Raw genomic sequence first — 12,034 nt, forward strand, 5'->3', positions numbered from 1 at the left:
TGTCGTGATTGCAAAGGGAGGAAAGGGTCTCAGTGAACAGCATCTTGTAGGACGCACGGAGCTTGGCATCTACAGCCGCGCGCAGCGGACACGGTACCCGGGGCGCAAACACAAAAGACACGAGCTTTGTTGTTCTCTTTGGGACTGCAGCTGTAGAAGTGGACTTTGTTTGAATGGGAAAGAGCGGACTGAACGCCTCTGGACACCGAGCTGGTTTTATTTAGACTTATATGCAAGGCGGTGGGTGCGTGTTTGTGTGCGTGCGCGTGTGCGTGTGTATGCCAGTGTTTGTGTGTCTCCTCGTTTGTTTTGGTAGATTACGCGTCTGAAGTGAACGTGGTATGACAGAAGCGCGTCAACAACCCAAACTTCTGAATGCGCCTGGCAATCAGAGAGATAAACTTTGATTGTGTGCAGAGAAAAGACGCATTGCTGGATAACAAGCTGCATAATGACTGGAGTTAATTAGCCTCACCATTTCAGCAGCACCCTTGTATGTTTGGGAATACAAAGCCCTCATTGGCTTCTGTGGATATTTGGCGGCTCACTTTTGGAGCACAAGTGGATGTTCTCCCGGAACTTACAAATCTGTAAATTAAACCTAGCTTTAAGTTCAGATAGTGTGTGTGATATATTCACCCTTCTCTTCCATAGCATTTGGACTGTAATCTTCAGTTTAGAAAAAATGAGCACGTACGGACTGGCTTTGTATTGTTTGGCGGCGTGCGTTCTCTCCGTGCGCTGCAGCTCGGTGGTCGGGACGGAGACGCAGAGCTCGCCCCAGGAGTCGTGCGCGTCCTGCGGCCTCAGGGCGGATCAGTCAGAGCGGTTGAACATAGACTTTTTGGAAGCGGTGAAGAGGCACATACTGAACCGACTGCAGATGAGAGACAGACCAAACATCACCCATCCCATCCCGAAGGCTGCGATGGTGACGGCGCTGAGGAGGCTGCACGCCGGGAAAGTGCGAGAGGACGGCCGGGTGGAGATCCCCAGCTTTGAGGGACAGGCTGCATTCAACAACGAGGTTCAAGCGGAAAACTCTGAGATCATCAGCTTTGCCGAATCAGGTAATAATCAATAATTCATTGCAGGCATCTAAATCGACCCCTCGATGAACCCGTTCACCTCCTGCCTGTATGTAACAGGTAGCCCAGGCAGCCAGGTGGGTTCATAGCATCATATCACTCTCATTCAGAGATGAAATGTCATTCTGTAAAGCTGATCATGTGAATATGAGTAAGCAGCAGAGACAGAAGAGATGAGATAGACATGTCAGCTGTTAAAAAAAGCCATAAACTAATTGGATGCAGTGCAGTCATCATTTTCATCATCTTATTACATGGCAGTCAATTTCTGTGTGCAGCGGCTACTGTGAAATCCTCCTGTTTAAGCCCAATGAAATATCAAAAAAGAAATGAAACTAAAGAAAAAGTCCTTAAATTACCCCGGGTGTTGTCTGGGGGATCAAAAGAACCTCTGAATCCAATTTCATCACTAAAGCTGTGCTCACACTCAATACTCCAATGTATAAAGCCTTCTTTTAAATACAGACAAAGTCCCTCAATTGGCCATTTATCCCTTCCTCTAAGAATGTGTATCTAACTAATTCTCAGAAGTCCAAAGAGAACACCCTTTCCTCTCTCTCTACACACACACACATGCTCACACTTAAAATCAATTGCGCTTGACAGAATCCAATAAGTGTTAGTTAGCAGTGTGAGAACCACGTCTTTTATGCAAACTGTTAGTTTAACAAAAAGAAAACACACAATTAAAAACACCAAAATAGGATATCTTAAACACACACGCACACACACACACACACACACACACACACACACACACACACACACACACACACACACACACACACACACACACACACACACACACACACACACCATCCTGTATTTCCCCATTGGCCCTACCAGTACAATTAGCCTGAATAGGCCGTATAGGTCCCGCCTTCCAATAGGAATGATCTGAGCACCCTCATGACAAGGGAACAAAAGCAAGGCAATTATTATAAGAGCACTGTGTGTTCCTGCTGAACCCGACATGTCAACGTGGAGCAGGGGGGAAAAAAGCAGGGAAAACAAAAGAAATTGCTCCGAATAATGCATGAGACATTTGAGTTGGTGGGGTTGCACTGGGGGAGCGTTGGTGGAGGGGTATGGTGTTATGGTACGTGTGTGTGTGTGTGTGTGTGTGCCCATATTGCAGTGTTTTAAAGAATGCTTTTTTCATTCTAAAGGTTCGCTGGGCTCCTTTGCTTCTTCTTCTTCTTCTACTTCTGTTTTTTTTCCCCCTAGTTCTATTCTTCCCCACACCTTTGAGCCTTTGTGTGGCATTGTACCATGGAGCTGGCTTGGGTCCCTGCTCCCTAGACCCCGTCTGCCTCCTGGCCAGCTGGCTCACGCCCCCCAGATCGGATGCTGCCAGCCGGGGCATGGCTCAGAGGCAAGGTCTCCAGAAAGCTCTGAAGCCAGGGGAGCTTGTCCCCCCCCTTGCCCGCAAGCATGAGGGAGCCTGAATTGTTGTTGTCACAGTTTAGGACAAGGCGGGTTGGGGGGTGAAGTTGGCATATGTTGAGCCAACAGGAGCCAGCAAATGGATGTGGATAGGTTTATGTGTGGAGCAGTGAGGTCAGCTCGCGTCCTCTGCCTTCCCTCAGCACAGGGTTAACTGCGTGCTTGTCAGCCAGGGAGCCGGCTTCTTATCTCCAGTTGTGGTAACACAGAGGCGAGAGGTCTGCCAAGCAGACTTGGGCAGGTGAGGGAGACGATGCCAATCTCCTTTCTCTCCTGACATGGTCCCTTGGGTCCTCGCAGAGGGATTCGGTGTCCCGTATCCACAGGAGCGGAGCGGGGAACATAGTCAGGGAAAGAGGGAGGGCGAAAGAGAGAAGGGTCAATGGAGAAGTTTAGATTGGCGCTTCTTGCTTGCTCACTATAGCCGTTCCCTCCCAGTGAACCCGCGGCAAGTGGTCCAAGACACAGAATTAAGACTTCATTATGGGAGGTCATTAACTCCAGCCCTGTTCCTCCGGAGGATCGGGTTAGCAGGTTTACTTCAGGACACAACTCTTTCATGAGGAGCTGTCAGTCTTGGACCTTCTGGACCTGGTCCAGACATTTTCCACATTCACCCTCAAGTGTGTGTTTCAGTCCTCAATGGGCCTGGCTGCCTCTGTATAGCTCATGATCCTATTGCATGATTTATGCAAAGTTATTAAAAATGCCCCCGTATTAAAGCTTTGACAACAACAGAGCCGGTGCCACAGCAGCTTTAACCTCTCACTCCCTCACTCTATGTGGAATTCTTGGAGTGCTGACGTTCAGGCCTGACGGGCGGCTGCTATATTCACGTACACCTTTGCTCATGTTAGAGCCACGAACGCTCCACACCCTTGTCCCTCCACGGCGTGTGGTCTTGCACGACAACAGCTTTGAGTAATGAGCTCTGAGGCTACCTGCTCCCATGCACTCTTCTCTGACTTGGTGGCGCAGGTGGGGACACGCTGAAGCAGCTCTCTATCCACACAAGCCCACCCAGGTGTCCTGCCTGCCCACACCCACAAGGAAGTTCTTCACAGCAGGGTCAGGCGGTGCGTGTCAGGGCCAGCTTCAAATCGTTTCAATGAAAACACTGAATGAAAAGAACAATTTGTTCTTTAAAAGGACCTCAGTGGAAATAAGTCATGTAGCGTGTTGGTATATGCTCTTACCACTAGGGAAGCCAAAGGATCAAACGTGTGTGGTAGTGCGGCTGTTGTTCATTGATTTAACCAAATACACTGTAGATCAGACTGACAGTTCATTTTTGACCTGGTAAACAGTCAATGACACCTCCAGATACATATCACATGATCATGATCAGTGTATAGAGATATCTGTGGCCAGATGTCGTGGGATTGTACAGTAGATGTTCAAATTTAGTCACTTTCTACAGTTTTTTCTGATTGAAGCCTTCATGGACAAGCAACTGATGATTATTTATATTGTTGTCGATTGATCTGTTGATTAAAAAATGTTGATAAGTATGTCCCAAAGCCAAGGGTGACGTCCTCACACGTCTTGCTTTGTCCACAACTCAAAGATATTAAGTTAACTGTCACAGAGGAAAGAATACAGAAAATATTCACATTTTAAAACCCTGATTAATCAATTAGCAATGTTGACAACTAATCAGTTCTTTGATTAATCATTGCACCTCTCGAAGAGAAATCCTAGAAGTGGAACTACGCCCATTTTCAAAATTCAACAATATGAGTTAACCTGAAAAGTTCTCTCCTAAATCCAAAGAGTAGAGTGTTAAAACTCAAATTTGTGACGTCTCCCAGTAGAAAGTACAGAGCTGCTCTATAGACACACACAGTGAGCACATCCAGAGGAATGTTCTGAGTATACAGGGCCATTTCTGTTTCACAGCTGACAACGCTACAATACAATAAAGCTCATTTGGGAATAAAAAAACAAAATAGAGTAGCTCCACACTTTATACTTGATGACATCACAAGTTTGAGACTTGATTCTCAGGTTTCTGGCTCTGAGTGACGGTTCCTCATGTTCACTAATATTCATTAAATGTTCCTGCACTACACTCAGATGTTTTTACATTTCTAAACTGACTAATGTTGTCGTGGCAGAAATGCTTTCATAGTGTACTCATGAAAAAACGACTTATTCGTCACATACAATCATACAGTACAATGAAGTGAGATTCAATCACTGCATTTAACCCTCCTAATAGTTTCTGTTTCAAAGTATTGTTGTATCTGGTACTCATTTTCATAACTGTGTGTTTCATAAAACAGAAAACAATTGATCATTATCATTATTTTAATTAGAGATGAGACGATACCATTTTCCTTCCCGATACCAACACCTGATCTTGCTGCCGTTACTAAGTACCAATGTGATACTAACCCTGTAAGGGTTTGGCCAGACTCAGGTTAAATCCTTTGTAAAACATGAACACAAACATACAGAGAAGAAATGCCACAGAACTTTCTGTTACATCTCGTTTGACAGTGAGTCATAACTGGAAAAGAACATGAATAAACTCCTTAGTAGAGTTCGGGGGGCTAAATCACATGCTATCAGATCGCTACATAGACTGGCGTATTCGTTGATGCCGATGCCAGCATTTCAGGCAGTGTCTGATGCCTTTCTGATACCAGTATAGGTATCAGAACTGCTCTAATTTTATGAATTGTGTCATTTTTCCAGCAGGAATGCCCAACATTTACTCATTCCGAGGATGTGGTGGTTTTTTGTTGTTGTATGTGAAAGTATAAAGTTTGTTGTAATGTTTTCAACTATTGGTCCGGACAGAACAAGCAGTTTCAAGGTCCTGGTCATTTTACACTATTTTCTGACATTAAATGAATTGATCAATCTGAAAAAAAATGGCAGAGGAACTTACAATGACATTAAAAGTTAGCTGAAATACTACAATACAAATGGTGAGCATGAATACAGTAAGAGCATCTCTGGTGTCACTGAGACATTAGCCCTGCACAGCAAAGTTTTATGTGCGCATGATTTCAGTATCCTATCCTGAAGGGCTTCATTCCCTGTCTGTTTATCATGCTGTCACCGTGTGCTTGTTGCTGTGCCATCCATCTTCTTATAAGCTTGGAGCTGTCGAGGCAAGTAAGAACGCACGGTGCTGAATGAGGCGAGGTTAGTTACTTGTAGCCCCGAGGGGCCTTTACAGCAGTCACAGGCAAGAGCTGTTGATTACTTCATATCGTTCACTTCACTTCAGATGGATTTCGGTACGTTCTCATTGTGCACTCGATACTTTGCCCACAGGCTTTGGTATTGAGAAGGCTGATAGTTGATGTATTGCTTACCATGGGGCTGGGTGTGTGTTGGTGTGTGTGTGAGAAGTGCTTGAGCTCCCAGCTGACATGTTACAGAGAGGAGAGCTGGTCTGAACAGGTCCCTGTGTGAATGTAAAGCCGTGGTTTACAGGAGGAAAAGGCGTGAGGCGCCTTAAAGAGGGGGCCCGTCTTTGGTGGCCACCTGTTGACACTGACACACACTAATCAGTCGGCAAACAAAGTAATTTAGCTGCTTTCAAAGACACTGCTCTGCTTCAACACATTTTACCAAATCTCCTGAAATAGAAACCTTTCAAGTTACCTCGGGGTAATTTGGAAGACATCATTAGGCTTAGGGAAAAAAAATACTGCCAGAGAGAGCCCATCGCCACCTTTTACTCCCGGGAACTCTTCATTGTGCTGCTGTAGAAAGTGGCCAGTGTCATGTAAATGGCTTTTATTTTTGCCTCATCATGTTTTTTGCTGGAAAGCCACGCGTTTCAATGGCGGGCTGCAGCGCGGCTGTCTCCCAGTGCCTCACAGGGGGCTTTGTGCTGTCACTCTCAGGGTGCTCACACTGGGAGGAGGAGGGAAGGGGTGGGGTGCGGTAGGGTGGGGGTGGGGTTCTGTGGGGGGCACTAACAGCAAACTCAATGAACCCCCCGGGGGCCTTGGCCATGTCTGCCACCCTCCCACCTTTTCCACTTGCATCCTTCCTCCTTTCCTTCTTCTTCCTCTTCTCTCTGTTCTTTTTCCTGTCACTCCCTCTCTCTTCTTGGCCCTGTCACTTACAAAGCTGGACCTGAGGCCAACTGGGCCTGATCCCAGAACTGGCCTGTCACAGCTGGCCAATCAGGAGCTGCCACAGAGGTCACCTGACACAGTGATTGAGGGCGAACAGAGGAAAACAGCCCTTTAAAGACAGAGCTTTGCCCTTTTTGGGAGGCTTTCTTCTTTCTATGTGGGCAAACTGTAAATGTTCCCAAGCTTTTCATCAGCAGATACATTTGTTCAGTTGCCATTGAGATGGTTCAGTTGTCATCGCATGACCTAAGTATGGAATTTCGGAAATGCCAGGAGATCATCCTCGCCTACTATAATTTAATTCAATTCAATTGAGGTTTATTTATAGTGTCCAATCATAGCAGAAGTCATCTCAGGACACTTTTCATGTATAGTAGGTCCAGACCAAACTCAGATTTACATGTGACCATACTCCACATGGATGGAACGGGGACTGACTGTCATGTATACATTATTCTTTTCAATCACTATTTTTAAAATAAATCCCATCTTGTGATGTGATGACACACCAAATTCGGCCAGAGTGTGGGAGCAATGATCCCTTCCCTACTTCCCATCCCCTTACTTCTGGCCACCTTGTTTGGACCACACCCATCTTTTTGGCCTTTATTTTGATCTCAGCTACACACCTGTAAAGTTTCTTGACTGCATCTTGCTGTTGTCGACATGACAAAATCTTTCCAAAGACAGACAGACATACTAACACCTGGCAAAACAACCACTGTGTCTTTTTCTATGATTACATTGAATCTCTAATGTACAGATGGCAGACTGAGATTAACCATTGCTGTTTTTACTGCCTACAGATGAGCACACCTCCAAGTCTGGTCTGTACTTTCTTGTCTCCAATGAGGGAAACCAGAACCTGTACGTGTCCCAGGCCAACCTGTGGCTCTACTTCCGCGTGCTGCAAGCCGGTCCAGAGAAAGGCATCCGGAGGAAAGTGACTGTCAAGATCCATTACCAGGAGGCTGGGGCTGCCAGTGGAGCCGAGGGAGGCCCAGGAGGTGGTGGTGGAGGGGGAACAGGCCGCTGGGCCCTGGTGGAGAAGCGAGTGGATCTGAAACGCAGTGGCTGGCATACGTTCCCCCTCTCGGAGGCGGTGCGGGCTGTGTTTGGTAAAGGCAGCCGGCGACAGGACCTGGAGGTCCACTGTGAGGGCTGTGAGACAGCTGGTGTGGCTCCAGTGCTGGTGGATCCAGGCGACCAGTCCCATCGCCCCTTCCTGGTGGTGCGTGCAAGACAGGTGGACGGTAAGCACCGCATTCGCAAGCGGGGGCTCGAGTGTGACGGCACTAGTGGGGGCCTTTGCTGCCGGCAGCAGTTTTACATAGACTTCCGCCTTATTGGCTGGAACGACTGGATCATTGCACCAGCTGGTTATTATGGCAACTACTGTGAGGGCAGCTGCCCGGCCTACATGGCCGGCGTGCCAGGCTCTGCTTCATCCTTCCACACTGCAGTAGTTAACCAGTACCGCATGAGAGGGATGAGCCCGGGCTCGGTCAACTCCTGCTGCATCCCCACCAAGCTCAGTACTATGTCCATGCTCTACTTTGACGATGAATACAACATCGTAAAGAGGGATGTGCCCAACATGATCGTGGAGGAGTGTGGCTGTGCTTGAGTCCACACTGAGCCTTCATTATCTTTGAACTTGGAACAGTCAGAAAGGCCTTTTGTACAAACAGGACGTTATTGTACGGTACACATATACAATATATCTATACCTACTGTATGTGCAAGCAGCACACACACCCGTACATCTGGTACATCTAGCAAGTATCAGTGTTGTGTCCATGTGTGTTTGCGTGTGTTTGCACGTGTTCGTGCGAGTGTGTGTATTTATCTGACCGAGTGACACGCTTGCTGTCAGAGTTAGTCCATTGTGCGACAACTCGTCAGCGATGGGACGAAAAGGGAATGATTATCACCAAATGATACTTTGCTCTAGTTTGCCATTTCTAGTCAAAAATAATGGCTCATCATCTCCTCTTAAATGAAGATAACAAGCGCTTATAGGAAAGCGACAGGATCGGCCGATGACATTATTGGCTTCACCCCAGCGCTCCCAACCCCACCCCTCCAAGCCTCTTACTTTAAGCACAGACTTTTGTTTTTATAAAGCACTGACAATTCATCAGCTTATACAATTCAGAACACCAGCACTTCCCTACTATGCCGACAGACACAGTCTGACTGTCCTCTCTGGTGGAATTAGACCGGCAGCGCTTAATGCCTTGCAGGATTATACCCTCCACAGAAAGGCAAAAGAAAGTCCTCCGCAGAGCTGCTGCTGCTGTTGAGTGGGGGCCTCAACCTCAACGTCCTGCCTGTCGAGGTTACAGGCCCTGCTACCATGACAACCAGGTGAAGATAGATCTCATAAGTGCACTTCACTTGTGCACTGGGTGCGACAGAGAGAGACCTGCTTTCTCCTGCCCCCTAAAGCTCATCAAAAGTGGGCTTGCGGACGTGGAGACTCTAGTTTCGGGCCTGGTGGGTCGCCACAGTGCAGTGCAGCACTTGCAGAAACTGAAATGCACACCCTGAATAGCACTTGTATAAAGAAATGCCTTCCAAGGGGTACTGAGTGTCCTGTCCTATCGCTAAATAAGTGCCACATGAGCTATGCAATGTATAGTAACCTATACCCATACTCGACATGCTCTATTAGACTGATTTCTCTTTCCATCTTTCTCTCTCCTTCCTCGTTTCAGTCCTCGACTCTTTATCAATACTTGAAATGTAATCTTTCGCTTCCTTTCCAAAGCGAATGATTGTTGTGACGTTTGCACTGAAAAGTTGCGGGATTAGTGAAACAAAAATTGCCATTGAAAAGTTATTTTTATAGAAGTAAATTTAATTTTGTTTCAAATGTATTTTACCTAATAATTAATGGAACCAAAGAGGCCAAGATTTTAGTTATTGTACTAAGATGGCAAGGCCATTGAGTTACTGTGTACAATACTGTTTTTGATCATTTGCAATAGGCCTACCACTGTATCAGGGTACGATATATGATTTCATTTCTTAGCTCAATTTTCATTCTTTGTTTTGTACAATAGGCAACACTTCATTTTTCATCTTTAATTCTATTTTTGTTTCAGTTTTCTATTTAATAAGAAAGTTATTTTTAGTTCCTGTCTAAGAATCATTTAGTCAAATAAATGTCATCTGTACAGTTTATGTAAAATAAAATGTTTTCTTAAATATTTTGTAACTTTAAATTATTTTCTGCGTCATGTTGTCTGAATGTCTGAATGTGTCAGGTTTTTTTTTAATTTGGGTGGATGCCTCCCTTAAAAGAAAGGTGAGGCTGTAATAGCTGAGTACTACAACACACACACACACACACACACACACACACACACACACACACACACACACACACACACACACACACACACACACACACACACACACACACACACACACACACACACACACACACACACACACACACACACACACACACACACAATTCAGTCTTCATCTATACTGACTGAAACACGAAACATCTCTCTCTTGCTGACTGTCAGGAGTGTCAGTAAACTATAAGATGGAGCTGCAGCACAGTAATTACAACTATGATTAACCGCCTCGTGGCATCCATAGTGGCTGCCAGCATACATACCTGCTCGCTTCTCTTTTTTGACTTCAGTGTCTGCTGATAATGCAGATAATTGCGTATTATGTCTTGTTTCCACTGAATGGTACGGCAATGCTCGACCCAACACTTTTTCGGTACCAGGTGCTTATCTCTTTTTGTTTTCCACTGCAGATAGTAGCACCTCGGTAATTCTCAGATGATTGCTATAGTGCCACCCTGTGAAAATGATGTCACATCATCTTCAATGTAACACCAGCAAGAAAACGGGGTGTACGGCAAAAGTTCAGCTCAAAGTGACGTGATTTTATCACTGACGTTCACTCGCATCTCATACTGTTAGGATACAATGTTAGCTCACTTGGAACCTTGTCTGAGGTGGAACTACTAAAACATTATCAGGTAACTAACCACAACTTTTGCTAATGGAAAACCAAAATAGTCAAGTTGGGTCCAGCCGTACCATACAGTGGAAAGCACCATTATGCCTCCTTTTTCCTGCATGGATAACTCACTTTTGGTACCAGGTGAGTTTCAGCTAATCACCATAACGCCACAGCGTGAAACTGCCGTGACATTATATTCAACACAACATTAGCTGGATCATTTCATCGTCAACAATGTCTGTACTGTGTCAAGTGTACTGCGTAGTTTTGCTGGCTACCGGTATCAGGTACTATCACAACCTTTGCTAATCGATAAAACAAAGAGTGAGGCGATTCGGGCCATACCATGCAGTGGAAATTAGTATCTGTATTTGTACACGTGTACGTTTGGAAACTGGTAGCATTCCTGTGGCAAATGTGTGCAGCCTCGCGGTCTGTTACATCAGCCCCTTCAATGATTCTGTTTCTCAAGGTAGATTTACAGTTGCCATAATGCCAGGAGCAGTGTCAACACTTTGTGCAACAGCACAAGGCTTGCCCGACTGAGTGTCTGCCCATGCCAACAACCACCAACGACTAGAATTCATGAAATGTTTCTGCATGGCTCCATCAACATCACACATAAAGTACCAGCCGGATAATTGCTCTAAATGTGTCTATTAGGACCTGCCAAAGGAGCGCAATGAGATTTGTTTGCCTGCAGGGCAAATAGCACTTTTGGGAGTGATCAGTGTACTCTTTACCTGTAGCTGGATGGATGCGTTAGCAGGAGCAGCAGGGGAACGTGGAAAACAAATCAATATTGTGGCGCATGTGACTGACAAGCCGGCAGACTAAAACGATAAATAACCTGTCAGAGATGATTTGAAGGGACTGGGGTTGTTTTTAATCTCCTTGGTGGAGCCTGCACCTCCCTAGACAAATGACAGAAGGAGAGAGATGTGTAGCTGTCTTGTCATGCTTCCCAATGCATGCCAAAATCTCCACAACTGGAATGTTAATGACACGAAAGCTGTAGGCTATTAAGCATGCTGCTGTTCATGGCTGCACTCAGGGCTAAACACTCGCATCCATATCTTTGTATCGATAATCATGGATCCATCGCTCGTGCACATACTCATGCACTCTCACATGTGCTCTTTCCCAAAGTCACCCACATGCACTTTAAACAAGACACTAAACATAAACATGTACGCACACTTACACGCACACACACACAACCTTACAACCCCTAGTTATCAGCTTAAACAAATATTGTCCCTCTGCCCTCCCTCATCCAATACCGCCACAGGTTGAGGTCATGACAGCTGCCAAGTTGATGGGGTCAACTAGTTTATCACCGCAATAGCATTCATTCTTCCAAATCAGCCCGGTCCACATTCACTAATGAATTTATGACTA

The 12,034-nt window shown here is 45.8% G+C and overlaps 1 protein-coding gene across 1 annotated transcript; it reads left to right on the forward strand.

Annotated features, from left to right (window-relative positions):
* Positions 1–21: 21 nt before the first annotated feature.
* inhbb (inhibin subunit beta B) lies at positions 22–9,704 on the forward strand. The gene is made up of 2 exons (XM_083921007.1): positions 22–1,070; positions 7,444–9,704. Exons 1-2 carry the CDS (start codon positions 566–568, stop codon positions 8,262–8,264), a joined length of 1,326 nt encoding a protein of 441 aa, XP_083777133.1. The 5' UTR covers positions 22–565; the 3' UTR covers positions 8,265–9,704.
* The last annotated feature ends 2,330 nt before the right edge of the window (positions 9,705–12,034 follow it).

This window comes from Echiichthys vipera, assembly GCF_963691815.1.
Source record: "Echiichthys vipera genome assembly, chromosome: 10".
NCBI classification, from domain to species: Eukaryota; Metazoa; Chordata; class Actinopteri; order Perciformes; family Trachinidae; genus Echiichthys; species Echiichthys vipera.